The sequence below is a fragment of the Octodon degus genome, unplaced genomic scaffold (genome assembly GCF_000260255.1).
Source record: "Octodon degus isolate 3935 unplaced genomic scaffold, OctDeg1.0 scaffold00098, whole genome shotgun sequence".
In the NCBI taxonomy this organism is placed as follows: domain Eukaryota; kingdom Metazoa; phylum Chordata; class Mammalia; order Rodentia; family Octodontidae; genus Octodon; species Octodon degus.
Window position 1 is genome coordinate 3,083,160 of NW_004524674.1, and position 22,503 is coordinate 3,105,662.

Here is a 22,503-nt window from a genome sequence, read left to right on the forward strand (position 1 = left end):
GCCCTGTCCTGTCCCTTCCTCTTCTCTGGCCACACCCCTTTCAGTCTCATCTGGGTGACTTCTTCCTGCTGTGCCCAGCTCAGGCTATTCTCCCTGCTTGCTTCACAGGGCCAGAAAATTTCTCAAGAGACCTGCAATTGGGCAGCCCTGAGCTGCGTCCTCAGCTCCGAGCCCATCCGCTGGATGGCATCTCCCCTCACTTCAACTCCAGTGAGTGCTGCAGCTCAAAGTTTGATCCCAGAAGCCCAGGTCCCAGAATATGGAAGAATCTGAGAAGCATAGAACAGTAAGTGTCACTCACACTCCATCTTCCCATTCCTCCATACCCCCCTCTCTCCATTTTCCTATTCCCATTTCCCATAAGCCCTGATCCCTTCTCTCCTCCCCAAACATCATCTGGCTGCTTCTAGACTCCACCACTCTCCTTAGGGATCCTCCATCCTCTGGCTTTTTCTACCCTTTTTCTCTCCCTTAGTACTGTTCCTAGTACTAATCATTTGTAGAGAATCTAAGATTTACAAAACTGGGTTCTGAATGACAGGCCAAGAGAAATGGCTTACTCATGGTTTTGCACTGGGAGACAATAAGATTCAAGGCAAATGGAGATCTCTGTACTCTGCCTGCCTGATATCTTTCATACACCCCAACCCACTCACCCACCACCCCCATGGCCATCCCCAAGTCTGTCTTGCGTAGAAAAGGGGTGGCCATCCAAGTCCAGGGACAGCTGGCCTATTACTCAGAGCTACTGGAAAAAAAGGTGCTGAAAGAATTCCCCTTTCAGCTAGACAACACAGCACATTTTGGAAGCTCTGCTGAGACTATACCAGCCAGTTCAAAGAAGGCAAGCAACAAAGTCTTAGTGACTCAGAATGAGGAGCAGCAGTACTGGCCTCCGAACATCTACTCCTTGAAGAAGAAACACTGCTGTCCATCCACCAGTGTCAAGGAAGCACCACATCTGACAACAAGTGAGTAGACAAAGGCTCTCTACATCACCACAGGGACACCATCACCACAAATAAACTCTCCTTCCAGGCCTCATTGATAACTTGAAATTGTGCACTTGAAGGAACATCTATGCCCTAGAGGAGGATGGATCTTTGTGCATTGCTGGGAGGGCCTTGCTGGGATCCAGAGTCCCACATCCTCTTCTAGTCAGGTACATTTTCAGGCTCCAATGTGGTCCTCACAATGCCTTGGAAGATGCACTGCCAAGACTGGAGATGAGAGAGGATGCCATTAATAAGGGTACTATGAGGGATGGGCATGTGTTTCAAGCCCAGCTCCCAAGAGAACTTGTTCCACACTGCTGTTAAAATCACAGACTTGGGAGCTGGGCAGAGGCAGATCCAAGTTCTTCTCTATCACCCTGAGCAAGTCAATTCACTGCTCTCTACTTTTGTTTCTACCTGTGAAGTGGGAGAGGAAAATCCTAACTCCCTAAGCTGTGTGAAGGTTAGAAGTAACCATTCATATTAAATATTTAGCAAAGTCTAATGTACAGTAAATGTTAAATAAATATGAACTCTTGTTAATACTATCCATAGCCCTGGTAGGAAGTAGTTTAGAGCCTCAGAAAGCTCAGAAAGTACTGTTAATTTACTCAGAGAAATGATAGCTACTTATACAAATTTCCTGGACCCCACATCAAGACTTTTTCCCCAGTGCATCTTTCTCTGAATGTACCTATGAAGGAGACTGTGAAGTGAGTTGTGTCTTCCTTCTAATCTCTCTCACCCTAGACAGGGGATTGGCTTAATATGAGGGACCCCAGGCTCAGCTCCCTAGCTCCTGATCCTTGACCTCTGACAAGCCCCCAACCTCTGTCTCTTTCCCATAGGCCATGGTTTCTCATTCCTCAGCTCTCCAAGTACACCCAACATGGCATCCCCCAGCTGGCCAACCTCCACAGCAGTGCTGGGGTTCTTGGGCTCTGAGTCCTTGGAGAACCCTCTGGAGAAAAGAATTTTGACAGGGCTGCCTGACATGTCTGGACACCATATGAGAGGTGAGGCTTGCTGACTTGTGCCTTGATCACTGGGTGGGGCTATAAATCAGCCTATGAGTCCTCAAATGTAAGCATAGACCTGTATGAGCCCTGGGATGAGGAATTGTGGAGGAAAGATGGAGAAGGAAGAATGGGATATGAGAGGGATGTGGCTAGAAATGATTTCTGAGGGATCTTCCAGTGCCAAAACTGTTCCCTTTCCATCTCACATATGGGAAACTGAAACACACGTGTGGGTCTGGCAGTAAGTGTTACCTCACTGTATCTATGTGTGTCAGGGTCCTTGCCCAGGCAAAGTACACTTATAATATTTGTGGGTGATGAAGATCTGTGGGGTCAGGCTGGTTCAAAAGATCCAGGACTCACTTCCCCACAGAGATAACAAGAGCCTGGGCATATTCCTCAACACCAGCCACTTCTCTTCCCTGACTTCTCTTTTTTTTTTTTTTTTTTTTTTATTTTCTTTTTTATATTAATTTTAATGAGAAAGAAATAGCAATGAGGCAGTTTCAAAACAGGCTAGCAGGACAGTTACAATAATTAGCACATTGCATATTGTTGTCTTCATAGTAGTTATTCAGAGTACAAGATGCAGACATGATATCTTCTCTAAATAGTATTAGTACAAATCTCTCTTCTCATTGAGAGAAAGTATCTGTATACCTATCTTATTTTGTATATACAGATATATATTATATATACATATATATTTAACCCACTACTATTATGGACTATTGGACTATATTGGGTTATTTTGCTGAATTCAAGCACTTACAATATTTAAACGACAATGGAACACCCATCTCTGACAAAACAAAACAAAAAAGGGGGATATAAATCAAGGTCCATTTTGTAGTGACTTCCCTTATTTTTTTCATCTCTATTATCTCAGCCACCCAGGCAACAAACCTCAGCCACATCATTGCCTCTTCCTTTTCTCATTACACTTCAAAGTGGTCACCTCTTCCCTGTAGCAAAGTACTAGACAGTGTAGCTCACTTGTCCAATCTCACGTGCACTTACAGACAAAGCCAGGGCCAGAATCTAGAAAACTCCACAAATGAGGCTGTCATTCCCTCCCCTATCCTGCTGCTGCTTTGTGAAAGTCTCAGTCCTCCCTCTCTTCCTCTCACTTTCCTCTGAGCATACTGTCATCACCCTTCTTGTGCCCACACCCTGACAGTGGTGGTTATAGGCTCAGACTCCATTATTCTCAAGTTTCACCCTAACTTTACTTCTTGCTTAGTGGACCATGTACCTTCAACCCCTCTCTCTTTAATGTTTCTCTTCTAAGCCCTCACAAAACTTCATGACTACTGTTTGGACCACATCTCACTCCACAATGCTGAATTTGCACCTCTTTCAACTTTACACACAAAAAGAATCATTTACAGACGGGTGTGGACACACACTATAAATCCCAGTACTTGAGAGGCAGAGACAGGAAGATCACAAGATCAAGGCCACCTGAAGAAATTTAGTGAGACCCTACCTTAAAATTTAAACATAAAAGAAAAATGTTAAAGCTGAGAACATAACTCATTGGCACAATATTGACCTATCATGTGTGAGTTCAATCTCCAGTAACACACAGGAAAAAGTCTGAGTGAAGTTTCTACTAAAAATATGTTACAATGCTAAACTGCTGACACCCTTTCTCCCACAAATATTTCACTTATGCCCCTACTGCCATGCCTCACCTTTTTGCCCCTTCCTCTGCAGTATACAATTCACCTGCCCTTTCCCTTCTCTACAACATAGAGCATTTCCCTCTGCACTTAATCTCAGTCTGAGTTTCACTGCTTAGTAAAATTGGCAGTAAGCACAAATCATCCTCCTTCAAATGTTGCAGGAAACTATTTCTTATCACTTAAAGTAGGGACCACACCCACACAAGTGATTTGTCAAAATCTTTCTATCTAACGTACACTGCACTCCCACAGGCAAGTTTCAGAGCATTTACTAAGAACACAAAACTGTGCATCTGCCTTTAGGTGACTTTTAAAATAAAACACTCATCTCACAGGATTTTGTGGCAGTTCAAAATGTGTGTCTCCAAAATAATGGATTTTCTGTAACGAGTCATTTCTTTCCTGTCATTTCCCCCAAGAAAAACCTTCCCCGCTCTTCGACCAAGCACTTTCAAGTTCTCCAACGCACGAGTCTCCAAGTCAGACATCACCTAATCCCCCTACAGCCACAGCCATGCTGGGGAGCTGGGTACCTCTGCTTCCCACTGACCCAGAGCCAAGCAATCAGGAAGCTTTTGGGACCAGGTTCACGATGGATAGAACTGCTGGAAATTATTGCACAGGTGAGTCTTTGCCAAGTTCCCGGGGACTGCGAAGAATCCCAAGTCATGACAAAGAGTCAGTCCCCTGGGTGCCAGGTGGGCAGGCTGAGCACAGAGGTGAACTTCAAACAGCTCTGTAAAACTCCTGCTATTAGAGTCTGGCTGTAGGACAAAGGTATTAAATAACACAAAGGTATTAAGCTAATGTTTTCTTATACAGAGGCAATCCCAATCATGAAAGAATACTTTAGAGATTTTATTCTCCTTTACAATATCTTAGTGCCAATTTTTAAAGCTGCCTTTGTGTTGAGCTGAATAGTAGGGCTCTGATTTGTACTAAAACTATAAGCTTACCCTGGTATAATATTTTACTGGAGGAGTGTCATATGTCTGAAGAAAGTGTGTGTGTATCTATGTAAGAGATGTAACCTTAGTAGTATGTGAAGAATATCTGTACCTTCATTTCTTGATATACTAGTTCATGATCCTTGTAGTATACTGCATTTATTTTCTCTGCCTCTAAAAAAATTAGTCAATCCATTTTACAAATTATAAATTTAAAATATATTCATTTCCATCATATCTTACCTAAGAAGTCTTTCCCCAGATGTTCTAATATTTCCTTTACTGTGAAACGCCTCGATTTGAAAATACGAAAAGCCTTATTTTCTCTGTGTGGTTCAGCTATTTTCCAGTTGTTATTATGCAAAATTACATTCTATTAAATTGCCATCTATTGAACATTTTTCATGTACAGTTAAAAAGTCCTATTAGAGTCTGGCCATAGGAGAAAGGCATTGTTTCGAGGAGGCTTCTAGAACTAAGATGCAGCTGCCTTCTCCAGCACAGGAAATGCACCAACCGGTTTAGTGAGCATCGGTCTAAGGTCAAGAAAGCTAGATTCACATTCCACAAATTTCCCTCAGCGCCACTCTCCCCAAGGACCTGGGAGGGGAGGGTCACATGCCTTCAAGTGCCTTCTGGACATCCCAGCTATCTCAGCCCTGCTTCCAGTGCATCACTTTCACATTCTGCTTACATTTCATCACCACTCCTTGAGGAAGAGATTGTTATGCCAGATGATGACAAAGTTGAGGATCAAAAAGATAGTAACTTCAGCTTTTAATGTAAGAGCTGAAATTCAGTCTGTACTCCCCCCCAACACCACAATCCACGCCTTAACCCTACATCTGACTTGCTCAGGCATCCGGGCAAAGAGTACAGTTATCCTGAAGCCACAGGCACACAGACTCCTGATACCAAGGTCTTAACCCTGAGCTACACTGCTCCTCAATGCTAGATGATGCTGCCTTTGAAATCTGAAAGATGCTGGATTAAAAGGGTCTCTTCTAGCCACTGCTAGGAGTAGACTTGTGGGATTTATAGTCCTAAAATGTGGCTCAGACTCTAACTATGTCTGCCACTTGGCACAATTATTCACACTACTTCTTATTCAAAAAGAAAAGAGTGGAAAGAATCAAGAAAGGAAGGAAAAGAAGATATGTGAGAAGGATTATAGTCATCTTACAGAAATATACAAGTAGAACAACAGTACTGAAAAGCAATAACTGTTGTGCATGGTGACACATGCTTATAATCCCAGCACTTGGGAACCTGAGGCAAGAGGATCACCATGAGTGTGATGCCAGCCTGGGCTACATAGTGAGTTCAAGGACAGCCTAAACTACATAGTGAGAACTGTGTCAAAAAACAAAAACAAGGGGCTGGGGAGCTGGCTCAGTTGAATACGTGCTTCCCTGGCAAGCACAAGGGCCTGAGTTCAATCCCCGGTTCCGAACCAAAAAAAAAAAAAAAAAAAAAGTATGAAAACTATGAAGACAAATTAGTTGCTATAATTAAAGAGTCCATTGGTTCTGAGCATTTTAGCAAGTAAGGGAAAGCAGGTGACTATCCAGGGGTGGCATCCAGTAAATCTAGCAAGCCTCCTGTCTGTTGAAGATTTGCCAACACTGTGTCAGGTGTATACCATTAAAACTGGGATCATGAATTTTTAATGTGCAGCTTAAGCTGTGTCTGAGTTGTGTTTTTTATTGCTGAGTCAAAAAACACCCAATTCCCAAAGTTAAAGGAAGAAAAGTTTATTTGACTCACAGTTTTTAGAGATTTTAATCCATAATTGGTTGGTCCCAAGGCAGGGTGACACAGCAGAGTGGCACTGCAGAGCAGGCAGGCAGAAAGCCCCAACAGCAAGCTACCACTCTGGGGAACAATCCCTCCTGTGAGCCCGAGTAGTCACAGTTCACGAGGCATCTTCCTGCGGGTCGCAAATTGGTTTCCTCAGAAACGTACCTTGACCTGGGGCTGGCATGCAGGTAGTTTACTGGGGAGTCTATTCCAGGAGGTATTGGTAGGAGGACAGAAACATGAGGCAGGAGGAGAAGAAGCCCTGAAATGGTACAGTGTGGGGCAGCACACATCTGTAAGAAACTCTTAGTCTATTGTGAATTTCTGTAACAGAACAAGTGAGATCAGGTAACTTGAAAAGAAGATTATTTAGCTGGCAGTTCTTCAAGTCCAAGATCAGAGAGATGCCGCTACTCTACTTCTGCTAAAGACATTGGGATGATTCATGTGTGGCAGGGAAAAAGCCGAAGGGAAAACAAATGCATGCAGCAGAGAGGACAGGTGTGCCAATCCCCACCATAGCTACCCCATTCCCACAAAACCTTAATCCACTTCTTATGACACAAGGCCCTTGTGCTTGCCAGGGAAGCACGTATTCAACTGAGCCAGCTCCCCAGCCCCTTGTTTTTGTTTTTTGACACAGTTCTCACTATGTAGTTTAGGCTGTCCTTGAACTCACTATGTAGCCCAGGCTAGCATCACACTCATGGTGATCCTCTTGCCTCAGGTTCCCAAGTGCTGGGATTATAAGCATGTGTCACCATGCACAACAGTTATTGCTTTTCAGTACTGTTGTTCTACTTGTATATTTCTGTAAGATGACTATAACTCACCCACACCTCTGAACACTGATATCCCTGACAATCTCATCTCAACATGAGTTTAATGGAGAAAAATGATATCCAAGGTATAGCAGCTGTGAGGATGTTGGGAGACAACGTAGAATATATGCCTGAGTTGCCTGTCCTGGAGCAGGGGAACCCTACTTATTGTCTGTTGAGGGCACCCTATACAATTTCAGGCACACTGCACTTTGGGGGTCACAAGAGCCCTTGGAATGACCCTCACAGGTGCTTCCAGAAGGACACATATGGAAGGTCCACAATGGTCAGATGCTCAGGAGATGCTATTGTATCTTCTCTGCCTCCACAGCCTTCAACAAAGGGGACTATGCAATCCCTGATGTGCAGCTAAGAAAACTGAGGCCCAGTACAGTTATGGGCCCTGGTGATAGGTTTGATGAGGGAAGAAGTTATGCATATTTGTTCAGTCTTTATTCCCAGCCCCAAGAACAGTGCATGGAACATAGTAATTTCTTGATGAATGTTTGAAGAATGACTTGGTGTATGATTTGGAAGAATGACTTGATGAAGTCAAGATTTGAACTAAAATTTTCTGTTCCAAAGCCCATATTCCACTGACTGCACTGGCCAAAACATACCATGTCTGCAGCCAGGGAAATGTGTGACTTGCAGTATGCCTAAATTCATTTGGTGGTTGAATGAATGAGTCAATGAATGAATGAACAACTCTATTCTCTACTTTAAAGTTCTATCTTTTTATCCCTTACTTAGAAAGCAAAAAAAGATACCAGGACCAGAAGGCAGAGAAGCCCTGCCCCACACAGTCTTCAAAAAACGAAGTTTTGCACCTAAAATTCATACATCTGTTACTTTTACAAAAAGATCTTCTCAGAGGCCAGGAGCTCCTGGCCAGGGAAAGCTGCCATCACAACACAGTAGAAGAGCAAGGACATTTGGTTGAGATCCAAGACTTATTTGGGCCTGTCTCAGGTATCCAAGAAGAACCTCACACAGTCATACTGTATGGGGCTGCTGGTATTGGGAAATCAACACTGGCCAGACTGGTGAGGGTAGGCTGGGAGCAAGGCCAGCTCTATAGGGACTGCTTCCAACATGTTTTCTTCTTCAGTTGCAGAGAGCTGGCCAGGAGCAAGGTCATAAGTCTGGCTGAGCTCATTGCACAAGACTTGAGTGATTCTGCAGCTCTCATTCGGCAGGTCCTGTCTCGGCCAGAGCTGCTCCTCTTCATCTTGGATGGTGTGGATGAGCCAAAATGGGTCTTACAGGATCCAAACTCTGAGCTCTGTCCACACTGGAACCAGCCACTTCCAGTGCCTGCACTGCTGGGCTCTTTGCTAAGGAAAACCATACTTCCCGGGGCTTCCTTTCTAATTACAACTCGGACCACAGCTCTGCAGAAGCTCATTCCTTCTTTGAAGCAGCCACACTGGGTGGAAGTCCTCGGCTTTTCTGAGAGTAGAAGAAATGAATATTTTTACAAATATTTCACAGATGAAAGGCAAGCAATTAAGGCCTTTAGATTGGTGGAATCAAACCCAGAGCTCTTGACCCTGTGTCTCATACCCTGGGTGTGCTGGCTGGTCTGCACTTGCCTGAAGCAGCAGATAGAACAGGGGAATGAACACCCACTGACCTGTCAGACCACTACATCTCTCTGCCTGCACTACCTATCCCAGGTTCTCTTGACTCAGGACCTAAGGACATCATTCAGGAGCCTCTTCACTCTGGCTGCTGAGGGCATCTGGCAAAGAAAGACGCTGTTCAGTGCAGATGACCTCAGGATGCACAGGTTAGAAGATGACATCATCATCACCTTCTTGAAGATGGATGTCCTTCAAGCTCACCCCAGGACTCTGAGCTACAGCTTCACTCACCGGTGCATGCAGGAGTTCTTTGCAGCAGTGTCCTGTGTCTTGGGGGATGAGGAGGAGAGCAATGAGCATCCTGGCAATCTCAGAGTCACGGGAAAATTACTAAAAGTGTATGGAAGGCATAACCTGTTTGGGGCACCAACCGTGTACTTCCTATTTGGCCTTTTAAGTGACCAGGGGGCCAGGGTATTGGAGAACATATTCACCTGCAAGCCACCTGTGGAGCAGAGATGGGAGCTGCTGCAGTGGATCCAAGAGGAAGTCCTCCCATGGCCTTCATACTCCCTGGACATGCTCCATTGTTTCTATGAGATTCAGGATAAGGAGTTCCTCACGCAGGTGATGGCCCATTTCCATGGAACAAGAATATGCATCCAGACAGACATGGAGCTCATGGTGTTCATTTTCTGCATTAAATTCTGTAGCCATGTGAAGAGGCTTCAATTAAATGAAAGTGAGCTACAGGAACTGGGATGGAAGCCCTCCAGGGTAATTCTGTAAGTATCCCAAACCACCCCTCTCTCTACTTCTCTGTCATTACTACAAGCTCTCATATCCTGAGCACAGAGGCACTTTCATGCAGCCAGGTGCCAGGGATAAAGGATGAAAGTCAACAGTGTCTACTGGCTTCCCAACCTGACCATTGTCCATTTACCTACAATCCTCTGCACACCTGGCCATGTGACAGAGCAGTTATCCTGTTGCCTTTCCTTCAGCTTCTCTGACAACCAACGTCCTTTTCTGTTTGACATGTTCCCACCTTTACACTGACCTTCACATTGCCCACATCCCCTCCAAGAATCAGGCACTCACTTGCCTCTGCCCTTCTTTCTTGCCATCCTTTCTCTCTGAGAACCTGCTCCTTCAAGCACCACATTAAAGACATGGGCTCTGAGATCTTCCCTCATAATCTCTGAATGCATGTGTCTGAGACAGAGTGCTATTGTTCCTTATTTATTGTATCAATGATGCTACAATAGCTGCTGTCTCTCTTCCTGAAGCTCACATCTGAGCATGAAAACATAGCTTTGTCCAACCATCCTGAACACCCAGAAACACTGAACTTCTCCTTGAAGTTTCTCTGTTCTTTTTGCAATATCTTTTTGAGACAGGGACTAGTTAAGTAGCCCAATCTAGCCTTGAACTCACTATGTAGCCCAGGCTGGCCTCAAGCTCAGAGCTATTTTCCTATCCTCCTGCCTCAGCCTCCCAAGTTCTGGGATTATAGGTAAGCACCATTGCACCTGGATTTCCTTGTTACAATATTGACCATTATCTCTCAACATAAATCTATCTCCTTTTTCAAGATGTTTCATTCCATAAATATTCATTAAGCAGTGACTCAGAACTGGGGATATGACTCAGTAGTAGAGTGCTTGCATAGCATGTGATAGGTCTTAGATTTGATTCCCAGTACATGCACATACATACATACACACACACACACACACACACACACACACACACACACAAATGAACTTATCCCAGGTCCTACAAATTACAAATTGAAAAACATAATCCTTGCCTTAAGGGGCTCACATACTGGGAGAGAAAACCATCATACACGTAGTCATTACATCAGAGTGATTCTGCAATAATAAAGGTAAGGGCAAGATACCACCATGGCCCAATGAAGGGAGTGATCATGCAAGTGAATTAAAAGAGGCTTTATCTAATTGAGTCTTCTAGTTTCAGATTCTTAGAGCTTTTTTCTTATAATGAAACCCATGTTCATTGCCAAAAAAAAATAAGGGCATGTGGGTCGGGGAGATAGCTCAGAGGCTTAAGTGCCTGCCTGGCAAGCACATGGTCCTGAGTTTGATCCCCAGTACTGGAAAAAGAAATGAGAGAGAGAGAGAGAGAGAGAGAGAGAGAGAGAGAGAGAGAGAGAGGAAAACTGAACTGTCCTATATATTTTGTCACATACTCAGCTTTATTTTCTTAATATATGAAGGCTATGTTCCTCTGTTGTTAAGAAGTCTAAGGGGATAGCCAAATAGCTCAGCAGACTAAAGCGCCTGCTTAGGCAGAGTGCAGTGGCCAGGGTTCTATCCCTGGCATGACGTACCAGCCCCACCCCCGGGAAATGCTGAAACAGCAAATGAGACTGGGCATAGTGATGCACGCCTGTAATCCCAGAGCTTAGCAGGCTGAAAACAGGAGGATCACTATATGAGTCCAATCTATGTAGTGAGACCCTGTACTAAATACATTTTTTTTAAAGTTTAAAAAAAAAGTCTGATACAGCACAAGCTTAAATGACCATATGATGGTCACTAAGGAGAGAACCATGCCTGCTTTGATCATTTCCCTATTGGCCATTTTAGACTGTCTCTAGTTGTTCACAGCTATAAATATGATAGTTGGCCTTGGGGACCTGCTTGCATGCAAAGGTCCAGCCCTCACAGAGGGGATCATGGTAGAGGGAAGATGGAATGAAAAGAAAGAAATCCAGAGTTGGGAGGACTAAGCTTCTGGCTCAGTCATTACATTTATTGGTTTCAAGGTTATATATAGAAAGTTGTGAACATGTGCCCAACATTTGCCCTAGTTAACTCGAAGTCTTTCCTGTTTCCCTGGGAACAAAATAGCTTGCCAAGGCCAAGCTGATAAACAGGACACCACATATTCCAGAGTGCTTAAGACACAGGTGAGCTCTTTGCTGGAATCCTGGGAATGCAGCTGAGCCCATTGCTGAGACCACAGGTCAAAAAAAAGCTGTACACACTGCTACATCTACAGCCTTGTGATTATTCATTCTGTGACCCGGTCTCCAACAGTTACAGGTGGTTCAAGTGGTAGTGGTCTGACCTGAGACCTTCAGAAGTGTCCTGAAAAGATACAGAGGCAAAAGCCAGGTAGAAACAAGAAGAAGCAGGGACACCAGAGTAGCAAGGCACTTTGGAGTGGATGGTAGCAGCACATGAAGCCTGGAGAGGATCTGGTGGGAAAGTCAGGGGCTTCTGAAGCAAACGATGAGGGCAGGAGAGAGGCTCTAGGTCAGCCCAACCTTCCCATGGGAAGGAGAATGAGGTGGCTGCATTGCAAAAGCAGGGAAGTCCAGGAAAAAATGGTGAAGACAGCCAAGGGTGTGGGCAAGGGAAAGGAGGATGAATCAGAGCTGTTAAAGCAATGAATCTGACAGGGTGAGCAGCCTGCTAGGTATATTTGTCTTATAAGTAATCCTTGCACATCTTGAATGATAAATTTTTAATTTTTTTCAGTCAGTATAAATACTACACATGCCTCAAAAAGCCATTTCTCAGTGGTCTAATTATTTCTATCATATCTATCTAGTTTTATCACATTTGAATGATACATTTTTAACTTTTTGTTTCATTCAACATTGGCCACCTTCAATCTTTTTTTTTAATTCATATGTGCATTTATACTTCGGAAGGTGTTAAAACTTCACTAGTACTTTGGGACATCCTGCAACACCTTGTACTACTCACAAAACTTCTGTGGCCATTATTGCTGTCCTGATATGGCAGCTGAGAAGATAAATGAGGCACAAGGAAAGAGCCCTGGAGTGCAGGCAGCTGGCTCAGAGCCTCTGCTCCTTGCCTCTGCATGGCTCTGCATACCCAAGGGGAAAAATGAGTGAAGAGTGGAATGTATTGGGATGCAGTAGGTCAGAGAGTTACTGGGGTGTTGAAGTAGGGATGTCCTGGCAAGAAACCAGCCTGAAGTTTGGAAGAAAGTTTTAGTAGTGGAAGTTTAGAACCAGGAAAAACACTAAATTAGTGTCAAAATGGAAAAATTAAATGGATGAATGTCACACAGGCCTGAGCCTACTTCAGCACTCTCCAACCTCATCGTCCTTCCCATCTAGGAATCCAGGATGCAAGAATTCTCTCCTGCTACATTTCCCCTTTCTACCTCTCTCCTATGGACCACCTCTGTGGTCTTGCTATTCTTGGAAAGAAAGAGCAATTCATGAATAAAAACCAATGTGGACAAAAGTATATATGGTCATATCCAATATTCCATCTTCAAACCACCCATTCTGGGCTCTGTTCCCACTATCTATCTCCTCCTTTCCCTTCTGGTCTCTGAGACTCTAGAATTCTGCACCAAAGAAGATAGGTGTGTATGCATTAAAGAAAGAAAGTCTGTCAAACTACCAAGCACCTCCAATATACCAGGCCTTATCCTGGGCACTGCAGATTTTAAAAAAGATGTTATCTGCAGCGGCCTGGGTTCCATCACTGGTGTGCTGTGCCAGCCCAGCCCCTGGGGCACACTGAGATGGCGATTGAGATTGGGCATGGTGGTGCGATTGAGACTGGGTGTGGTAATGCACACCTGCAATCCCAACACTTGTGAGGCTGAAAACGGGAGGATCAGTATGAGTCCAATCTGGGTAGGGAGACCCTGTAGACCCTGTAGGCCCTGCCCTAAATGCAAAAAGAAAAAAGGAAAAGTTGTTATCTGCCCATACCCTTAAGGAATTCCCAAAGGCAGAAATGGACACAGAACATGAATACATCAATATGTTCTTTCAAGGGCTGTAAAATTAAGAGAAAACCAGAGGAGGAATGCCGAGCAGGTGAAGGACAGGTGGAAAGGTAGGTCAGTCCTGGGGATGGCACTACCCATTACAACATGGTGCTTAGGGGGACAGAGCCTACTTTGTGATATGAACCCAAACTGTGCAGCTCAGACCCTGCACAGATAACTCATCTCTCTCTCTCTCTCTCTCAGGTCCACGTGGAAACCACTAACAAATGATAGTTGGAAGGTTCTCTTCTCCATCCTCAGGGACACTGGCAGCCTGAAGGAACTGGATCTAAGTGGAAATTTACTAAGTCACACTGCCATGCAGAGTCTTTGTGAGTCACTGAGACACCCTCACTGTCGCCTGGAGACCCTGTGGTGAGTTTGACCTGGGTTTTCCTCCTGCACAAGCTGAGTGAAAAAAAACAAGGCAGATACTGAGACTAGGATGAGTAATTAGTCTCGCCATTCATCAAATATTCATAGATTCCATCTCTGACTACGCACTATGACAGATCAAGGGCTGTTATGGGGAACAAACCAAGGCAGGATTCTGTTGTTATGGAGAACAAACCAAGGCAGGCTTCTGTTGTTACAGGGAACAAACCAAGGCAGGATTCTGTTGGGGAGAAACAGACATGGATCAAGGAATTATACTATCAAATGTGTAACAACAGGCCCAGACAATGTCTCCAGTAGAGAAAATTTCCTTCAGGGAGTCATTTGAAGGAAATCTAAAGAATAGCAAAGGGGCCAGGGAGATAGCTCAGTGGCATAAGTGCCTGCGTGGTAAGCACAAAGTCCCTAGTTCAATCCCCAGTACCACATGAAAAAAAAAAAAGATTTGGTCAAGTGAATCAGGAGGAAAGGAAGTTTCCAGCAGAGGGGATAACATTTCCTGTTTCCTCCTTCCTTTCCTTCCTAACTACCATTTTATTCTTTGCATCTGTGCATTTTTTTTTCAGGTCTCGCATACAAGTAAGATCATGCAGTGTTTTTCTGTGCTTGGCTTATTTCACTTTAGGATTTCTGAAACTATAATAGTTGAAGAATCCCAGGGTTATTAGTTTTGGATATGTAAAAGTGAGCATATTATATAGACAGAAGAGGGTTTACAAGGGACACAGTGGAGATCTCAAAGAGCCAGGAGCAAGGTCGAGGAGGGGAAGGAAGACATGGAATTAAGGCGCTTGAGCAAAAGCCTTGTCCTCCCTCTGTAACGGAAGGAAGAAGGACTGCAAAAGCACAGCAGCTGGGAAAGACAGCTGAGAGACATCGAAGGTTTCAAGTCCCACAGCAGCAGCACCCTTTAGGCACTTCTTCTAGGCACTGTCCCAAGTGCATGGCACATATGACCTCTAGTGACCTTTGCAAATGCGTTGCACTATAGGCTTGATAAATCCATGTTATAGGAAACTAAGGACAATAATGAGGAAACTTGCCCATCTTCATCAAATAGTAATTGACAGGCAAGACATGAACCCAAGTCTGTGTGGCTCCAGAGTCCTTATCTATTCTACACCACCACCCCCATCAGATGTCCTCAGGCTGGATGTCCTAAGTCTCAGGCTAGCTGTCTTCAGTGGGGTGGGCAGGGGCTGAGCTTTGCAGAAGGGCATCCACCCAAGCACATCTTGCAATAGTGAGTCTTTGGGTACGAATAAAATCTCAAGAGGAGCTTTATCCTCAAACTTTATTTTTATACAAATGATTAAACTAAAAAATGTACTATAATTTCATCTATGTCCTGCTACCCAGGAGCATCCCCTGCCTCCACGCACACTCAATGCAAGCACACTTAGGGCTTTTTAGTCATGATTTTGAAGCATTAAGTGACATATTGCGAGCTTGGTGTGCAGATGAGGTCCTGAGTGTGCTTCCGGGAGCTGAGCAGACCCCACTATAGAAGGGAAGGGTGGCGGAAGCTGGACTTGGACCTCAAGAGCAGAAGACCTCAGGCACCATTCCCCCAGAGAGAACTGTGTATCTATAGCACCAAGCACATGCACACCCTTTGTCTTGCATAAATAGTGACACACCACAAAGATCATCATGTCCCTGGCTTTGTCATTTAAAATAGATCTTAATGTGTTCTAACATCAGTACATGCAAAGTTGCTTTGCACTTCCTAACAACAACAGTCTACAATTCCACTATATTTATTCACCCCACCATCCTTTTTAAAAAAACAAGGTCTTAGTTATTGGACCTGGTGTTAGTTCAGCCCAGCTTTGAACTCATTACATAGCCCAAGCTGGCCTCAGATTCATGTTACTCCTCCTGCCTCAGCCTCCCAAGTGCTAGAATTACAGACATGAGCTACCACATCAGGACCTACCATGTTTTTTTAATCACTTCTTTATTATGGGCATCTAATCTCTCCTCAGTCTTTGCCACACTAAACAGAGTTGCAGCTGATTCCCAACCTGTAGCCTAAATTATGAGAAGTGCTGGGTAAAGACATCTTAGTTCATACTAATCAAAGGATATGGTGCTTACAAAAATATAAAAAGCCATAGTAAGCTTCATCCCTAAGCCCCCCAGTGTTACTCCTTCCTAGTGCATCTCTGTAGCCACCCCATTACCAAATGGGAGAGGTTGAAAGGGGCAAGAAAAACTTCACCTGTAAAAAGAGAGTAAACCAGCCTGCCTTCATCGTTGCTCCTCTTCCCAGATGAGCTGTCCCATTCCCTCTCTTGGATTCTTGGTCGATGAACAGTAAGGACTCAGGCTGTCCTGAATGCCATGGTTCTCAAGTCATCCTCCAGGCCCAGCAGCAGCACAGCAGTGGACCAGCACCTCAGTTCTGCTGTGAAGCATTATGGGGCCTATAAAACTACCCATCCAGACAAGACAAGGCAGAATAGAGGGTTTTTCTACAGCTTAGCATACCATGAAGTATTTCAGACATGTTCCTGGTCTGTTTCTGACATATTCCAGATATCAGTAAATACTAGGGAGTTCTTTGGATCCATTTGAATGTATCCTTTTGCCTTAAGCTCTTGTTTTTATACTGTATTAGAAACTAATTGGGTTTTCTCCTGTACTGGTGATGCTCTCACTATTGGACCCACCAGAGTATCCTCTGTCTGTAGAGTATGAGTATGTGGGAAGGAGAAAGTACTTAAACCCAAGGTTAATATGCTATGCGGCCAGCACTTATGTTAATCCCCCCAGGAGTAAGACTTGCAACCTGGGAGTTGCTTAGCTACAAAAAGAAAGATAAGACTTCTTGCAGCAAGCCAAGATATCCTATTGTTATTCCTGGGCCCCCAAATGGCCACAGCTACTCAAAAAGGAGACCAGACCCCAGTTGTCCAGAGGAATGAGCCCTTGAGACAATGACTGTGGATCTGTGTGAATCTCTCCTGCAGGCTGGGCGGCTGTGGCCTCACAGCCAGCTGCTGCCAGGACCTGGCCTCTGCGCTCAGTGCCAGCTGCAGCCTGACAGAGCTGGACCTGCATCAGAATGACCTGGGCATCAATGGTGTGCAGCTGCTCTGCCAGGGGCTCAGGCATCCCACTTGCCAACTCACACTGCTGTGGTAAGGTCATGGGGATCTCCACTGAGGAGGAGCAAAGGGGGTGCCAGGAATGGGTTAGGGAGAGGAAATTGGACTGATAAATGCTTTTTTTGATATTTTATTTTATTTTATTTTATTTTATTTTATTTTATTTTATTTTATTTTATTTTATTTTATTTTATTTTATTTTATTTTATTTTATTTTATTTTATTTTGAAGAGTGAAAACAGAAGCAAAAGCAAATAGAACAAAGGCCAGAAACAGCGTAACATACAACAATATATATGTTACAGATTTTCAAAACAGAGACTGCTCATTAACAATGGTTGCTATATTGTCTATTTTTTTCATTTGAATGAGAAAAAAAGATAAAATAATAATGAAACATTTTCAAGACAGGTTATATATATGACAGTTACAATAATGAATACATTGCATACTGTTGTCTTTTTAGTAGTTATTCAGAGGACAAGATGGAGATATGATATCTTGTCTAAACAATATTAGTACAAACAATTCTTCTCAATGAACTAAGAGAAAGTAGCTGTATATCTATCCTAATTATCTTATATATACATATATATTTTTTCACACACACACTCAAACACAGACCAAAAAAAGCCCTTTATTTATATCCCCCTTTTTTGTTTTGTTTTGTCAGAGATGGGTGTTTCATTGTTAGAGAAGCTGTATTTGGAGAAGTCTTTTTTTTTTTTTAAACTGGTGTAGAACGGTTACTATTTTTCAATGAAACAAAGTTTAGGTCAGTAGGAAATAATTTTATTCAAAGAATTGTACATTTTCTCCCACATATCTTACTTTGAATTAGGAAATGACATTGCAATCCATTTCACTAAAAGTAAAATATTTACATGAAAATATTAAAAATAACTCAAACACAAAAAGATGAAACAAACTTTTGGGGGGCAGGGGAGATGGCTCAGTAGAATAAGTGCTTCCCTGGCAAGCACAAAGGCCTGAGTTCAATCCCTCATTCCAAAAAAAAAAAAAAAAAAAACCATGAAACAAGCTTTTTGAGAACTCACTATTCCAGGGCCCACAGCACACAAGAAGAAAGTCAAAATGCGTAAGCAGGATGAACCTGGTCACAAATTTCAAAAAAATTGGAGAAGTCTTTAAAGGACTTTTTCATACTTGATGCAAGACCAAAGATTGTAGGTACTTGAATTCAGCAAAATACTCCAATATAGCCCAATATGGACTGATAAATGCTTTATCAGCCTGGGCTCCCAGTCAACTTTGCCACATATTCACACCAGGTGACCTTGCCAAGTCTTCTGTAAAACTTGATTTCCTCAGTATGTATTGGGAGCATCACATCCACTTCATGCTTTCCTGATTACTAAGTTCTGAGCACCTTGGGATCATAGGGAGATCTCCAACAAACAGATCTCCTATTGCTTGCAGGCTTGACCAAACTCTTCTGAGGGAGGTGAAGGAGGAGCTGAGGGTCCTGAAAGAAGAGAAACCTCAGCTGCTCATCTGCAGCAGATGGTAAGGGCTGGCTATGGGGCTCTGGGCAACTCAGGCCAAGGGCTGACCACTATGGATGATCCAGAGTGAAACAATGGGGAGGGAGTCTTGGCGCTGTGGGAGAGACACACAGAGCCAGGGAGAAACCAAGAACCACAGCATGTGAGATGTTTATTTTGCTTTGCTTTGTTTTCTGGTTGGTTGGTTGGTTGGTTGGTTGGTTGGTTGGTTGGTTGGTTGGTTGGCTGGTTACTTATAGAACACAGAATCACTAACTTGCATGCATAAATCCTTCCATTGGACAAATAAGAAGATAAGAACGGGAGTAAGTGAATCCTATGGGCCCACCGCACTGGGATCACGATTGGTCACTAGCACAGTTTCCATAAATTAAGAGAAGACTTGGAACAATGAAGCAGTGACCACAGAGCAGGGCACAAATGAAAAGGCACAGAGAACCTTTTAGGAAAAGACTACCATCACACTACCCACCCCCAACACACATACACACACACACCTACACAACTAGATTAAAAGGGATCCTGGGGGCAGGAAAGCCAGACTCTCACCCACTGAGAATGAGTTGCAGCCCCATGCTTCTCATTTTGGCACATTGGCCTATGACCATGAGCTCTATCTGTCCTCAATTTCCTAGCCATTGTGCCTCCCTTGAAATGGAAGGCAAAAGGCTCCTAGGCTTAGAAGTCATCCATGCATTAAATATACATTCCCTGAAGATCTACTGTGTGTTGGGCATTATTTGAGCATCTTAATCACAGCTGAGAATGAGACACAAGCAGCCCAAGTTCCTGCCTCTCAGTCCAGAAAGGAGAAAGGCACAGATTCTCCTACACACCTATGCAATTGCACCTAGGGTCACTGTACATGCACTGGTAGGCCTGCCTGACTTCATCCAACAAAGTTATGATGCTTTATCCAATAGATCTCTGAAAGATGCAAAGGGTGATCTGGGGCAAGAAGGGGATGATTTCAGGGAGACATATGTGAGAAAATGAAAATCTCTATGTATAGGAAGCCACATGCGATGTTTCCTTCTGAGGGCAGGGATGGAGGAAAGATGGGTAACAGCACATCCTCACTCAAGCGACAGAGACCACAGTCAGGTATTTGAAGGGGCCAGGCTGGGTCCCTCTGGGAGGTCATCCCATCCATTCCCTGTCCCAGAGGTGAGACAGGAAGGTAAACCACCTAAAAGGGCCCTGCCCCATACAAGATCTTCAGTTCCTAGACCTCAGCTCTCTGAGACATAAAATGATCTTCCCCTCTGCAATATCCATGCCAAGCGTCAGAGTCTGCACCAAGCCTCAGTTTCCCATTTTGGACTACTGTTGCCTGAGAATCCCACGTGTAATGTTCAGCTTTCCACTGCTGGATGAAATACCCAACACCCACACCTTAAAGATGTGTACTTGGCTCGTGGTTTCAGAACTGTCAGGCCATGGCTGGTTAGCTCCAAGGCAGAAGCATCCTGGCATAATTGGGTGGTACAGCAGAGCCACTTAAATCACAGAAACCTGAAAGCAGATCATAGGGCAAGAGCACTACTGAGAGATACAACTGAAAATGCACATCCCTCAGTGACCTACCTATGACTGAGCTCTGATGCCTAGCAGCACATTCAGCTAATGAGTAGAGTTTTGATATGGTCCAGTCATTGCCCCAGGAGTCTCTTAATCCAGTCAAATTGACCATTAAGCTTAACCATCACATCATTCATCCATTACACCAGATTCCCTTCTCAAATTTTTGACCTGAGGCATGTAGAGAAAAGCAACACTTCTGGACAAGTGGGGAAGGGGAGACGGGCAAAGAGTGGTCAGGAGTTAGTAGGGTGTATTCCTAGTCACATCAGGTATACCCAGAAGCAGTGATGGGTACAGTTGGCAGACTCCTTTCATGGCCATTCATGCCATCCTCAGGAAGTTCCCTGCCATAAATAGACCCACTATAGCAGGATGGGGAAACCTGGCAGGAGCACATAAAGTTGACAATTGCCCTTCTGATCCCAGAGGGAGGTTCCCCACAGTTCCCCCAGATGGAACCTTTCCTTTCACCCTCTCTTTCCCATCTGAGAGGCCAGCACATGAAACCCCTGGGGGCTGAAGATAACTTCCATGGACCAACAGGGCCTGTGCCTACTGAAGTTGTTGACAAGGAGAGGAACCTGTGCAGGTAAGTGAGGGGCTCCAGCTCCCACACTGGATCCCCATAGTACCACTTGTTCCTCTGCTCTTGTTGGGCTATCAGAAATGGGACTGAGACACTGGCTGTATGCAAAGTATAGAAATAGATGTTTTACATAAAAATAGAGAGAGTGCAAGGAGCTAAGCCCATGTCCTTGCTTCAGCTACAATGTGACATTTATTTCAACTGTTCTATTTCCTCATTCTTTTCACCACTGTACTATTTTAAATCCAACATAATCATGTAATTTTATCCTTAAATACTTCATTATGGATCTCAAAAAATAAAAAAAGCTATTGTTCTATGACTACCATGCCATTATCATATCTAACAATGTTGACATTGCTTCATGTCATCTAACTACAATGTCTATTTACATACACTTAATTATCAAAAATGTCTTTGTGCTAGGGATATAGCTCAGCAGCATAAGCGTCTGCCTGGCAAGCACAAAGTTCTGTATTCAATCCCCAGTACCAAACAAAAAAGGAAAAATTTTCTTGCTAGTCACTTGGGTTTTTTTTCTTTTTAATGTATTTGGTTGTTACAGGATCTCACTATGCAACTCAAACTCATAGTGATCCTCCTGTTTTTCAGAGGATCCCCATGGATTATAGGTGCATACCACTACACCAGACTCTGTGGTCAGATCAGGCTGCTCTGGAAGTTGAGCTGGTGCAACATGTGGTGCCAGGGATTGAACTGCAGTCCTTGCACTTGCCTAAGCTTGCCTAAACAGTTGCTTTAATCCACTGAACTATCTCACCAGCCCTAGTGACTTGTTCTAAATGTTATGTCTCTTAAACCCCACTTAAATATATTTCAATGTATAGTCCTTTGTTTTATTAATAGCCATATGTGCTAAGTGCCTACTTCTTAGCAGAGGACCTTCATTCAGATGAGGGTGGTAGATCTATAAACCAAAGGATTATAGCCTCATAAGAAACACATGTTTATAATCATAATCATGATTGCTTCTTTTGTGTGCAGTACTGGAAAATGAACCAGGGCCTTCAAACTAAGTTAAAACCCTACCTTGTTTATTTCATTAATTTTATTGAGAAAGAAATAGCAAGGAGACAGTTTCAAAACAGGTTAGTAGGACAGTTACGATAATTAATACATTGTATATGGTTGTCTTCATAGTAGTTATTCATAGTATAAGATGTGGACATGATATCTAAACACTATTAGTACAAATCTTCTCATTGAACTAAGAGAAAGTAGCTATATATCTATTCTAACTATTTTGTATATACAGATATATATTTTTTCACTACAAAATGGTCCTTCCTTTATATCCTTTTTTCTTTAGTTTTGTCAGAGATCCTACACCATTTTTTATATTTAACTTTTAAATAGGTCTCTATAAGTCAGTAAGTTGTTCAGGCTGAGCACCAACTTTTAGTAATTATCCCTAGGGCACTCAGACTAATAGATTACAAGCCTGTGCCACCACACCCAGGTATAACCTCATATATAACATGTTACCTTTAGCCAAACACTATTGCCCCTGGCCCAGCTGGACAATGGTATCATTCCTATATCTACCTATAGAAATATGTATCTGTTCACCCAACCATATACCATAAATAAAGCCTTGAAAAGTCACTTATATTTCACTTATATATTCTTT

At 43.5% G+C, this 22,503-nt stretch overlaps 1 protein-coding gene across 1 annotated transcript in view; it reads left to right on the top strand.

Moving 5' to 3' along the window:
* Positions 1-225: 225 nt before the first annotated feature.
* The window catches only part of LOC101591810 (NACHT, LRR and PYD domains-containing protein 1a), a 45,896-nt gene continuing 23,618 nt past the window's right edge, over positions 226-22,503 (top strand). Inside the window, exons 1-10 of the mRNA XM_023723361.1 lie at positions 226-286; positions 785-971; positions 1,844-2,011; positions 4,122-4,325; positions 8,024-9,641; positions 13,852-14,022; positions 17,019-17,189; positions 18,597-18,683; positions 19,695-19,786; positions 20,693-20,855. Of these exons, the coding sequence (XP_023579129.1) occupies positions 260-286; positions 785-971; positions 1,844-2,011; positions 4,122-4,325; positions 8,024-9,641; positions 13,852-14,022; positions 17,019-17,189; positions 18,597-18,683; positions 19,695-19,786; positions 20,693-20,855 (2,888 nt within the window). The 5' untranslated portion in view covers positions 226-259. The remainder of the gene's footprint in view (positions 287-784; positions 972-1,843; positions 2,012-4,121; positions 4,326-8,023; positions 9,642-13,851; positions 14,023-17,018; positions 17,190-18,596; positions 18,684-19,694; positions 19,787-20,692; positions 20,856-22,503) is intronic.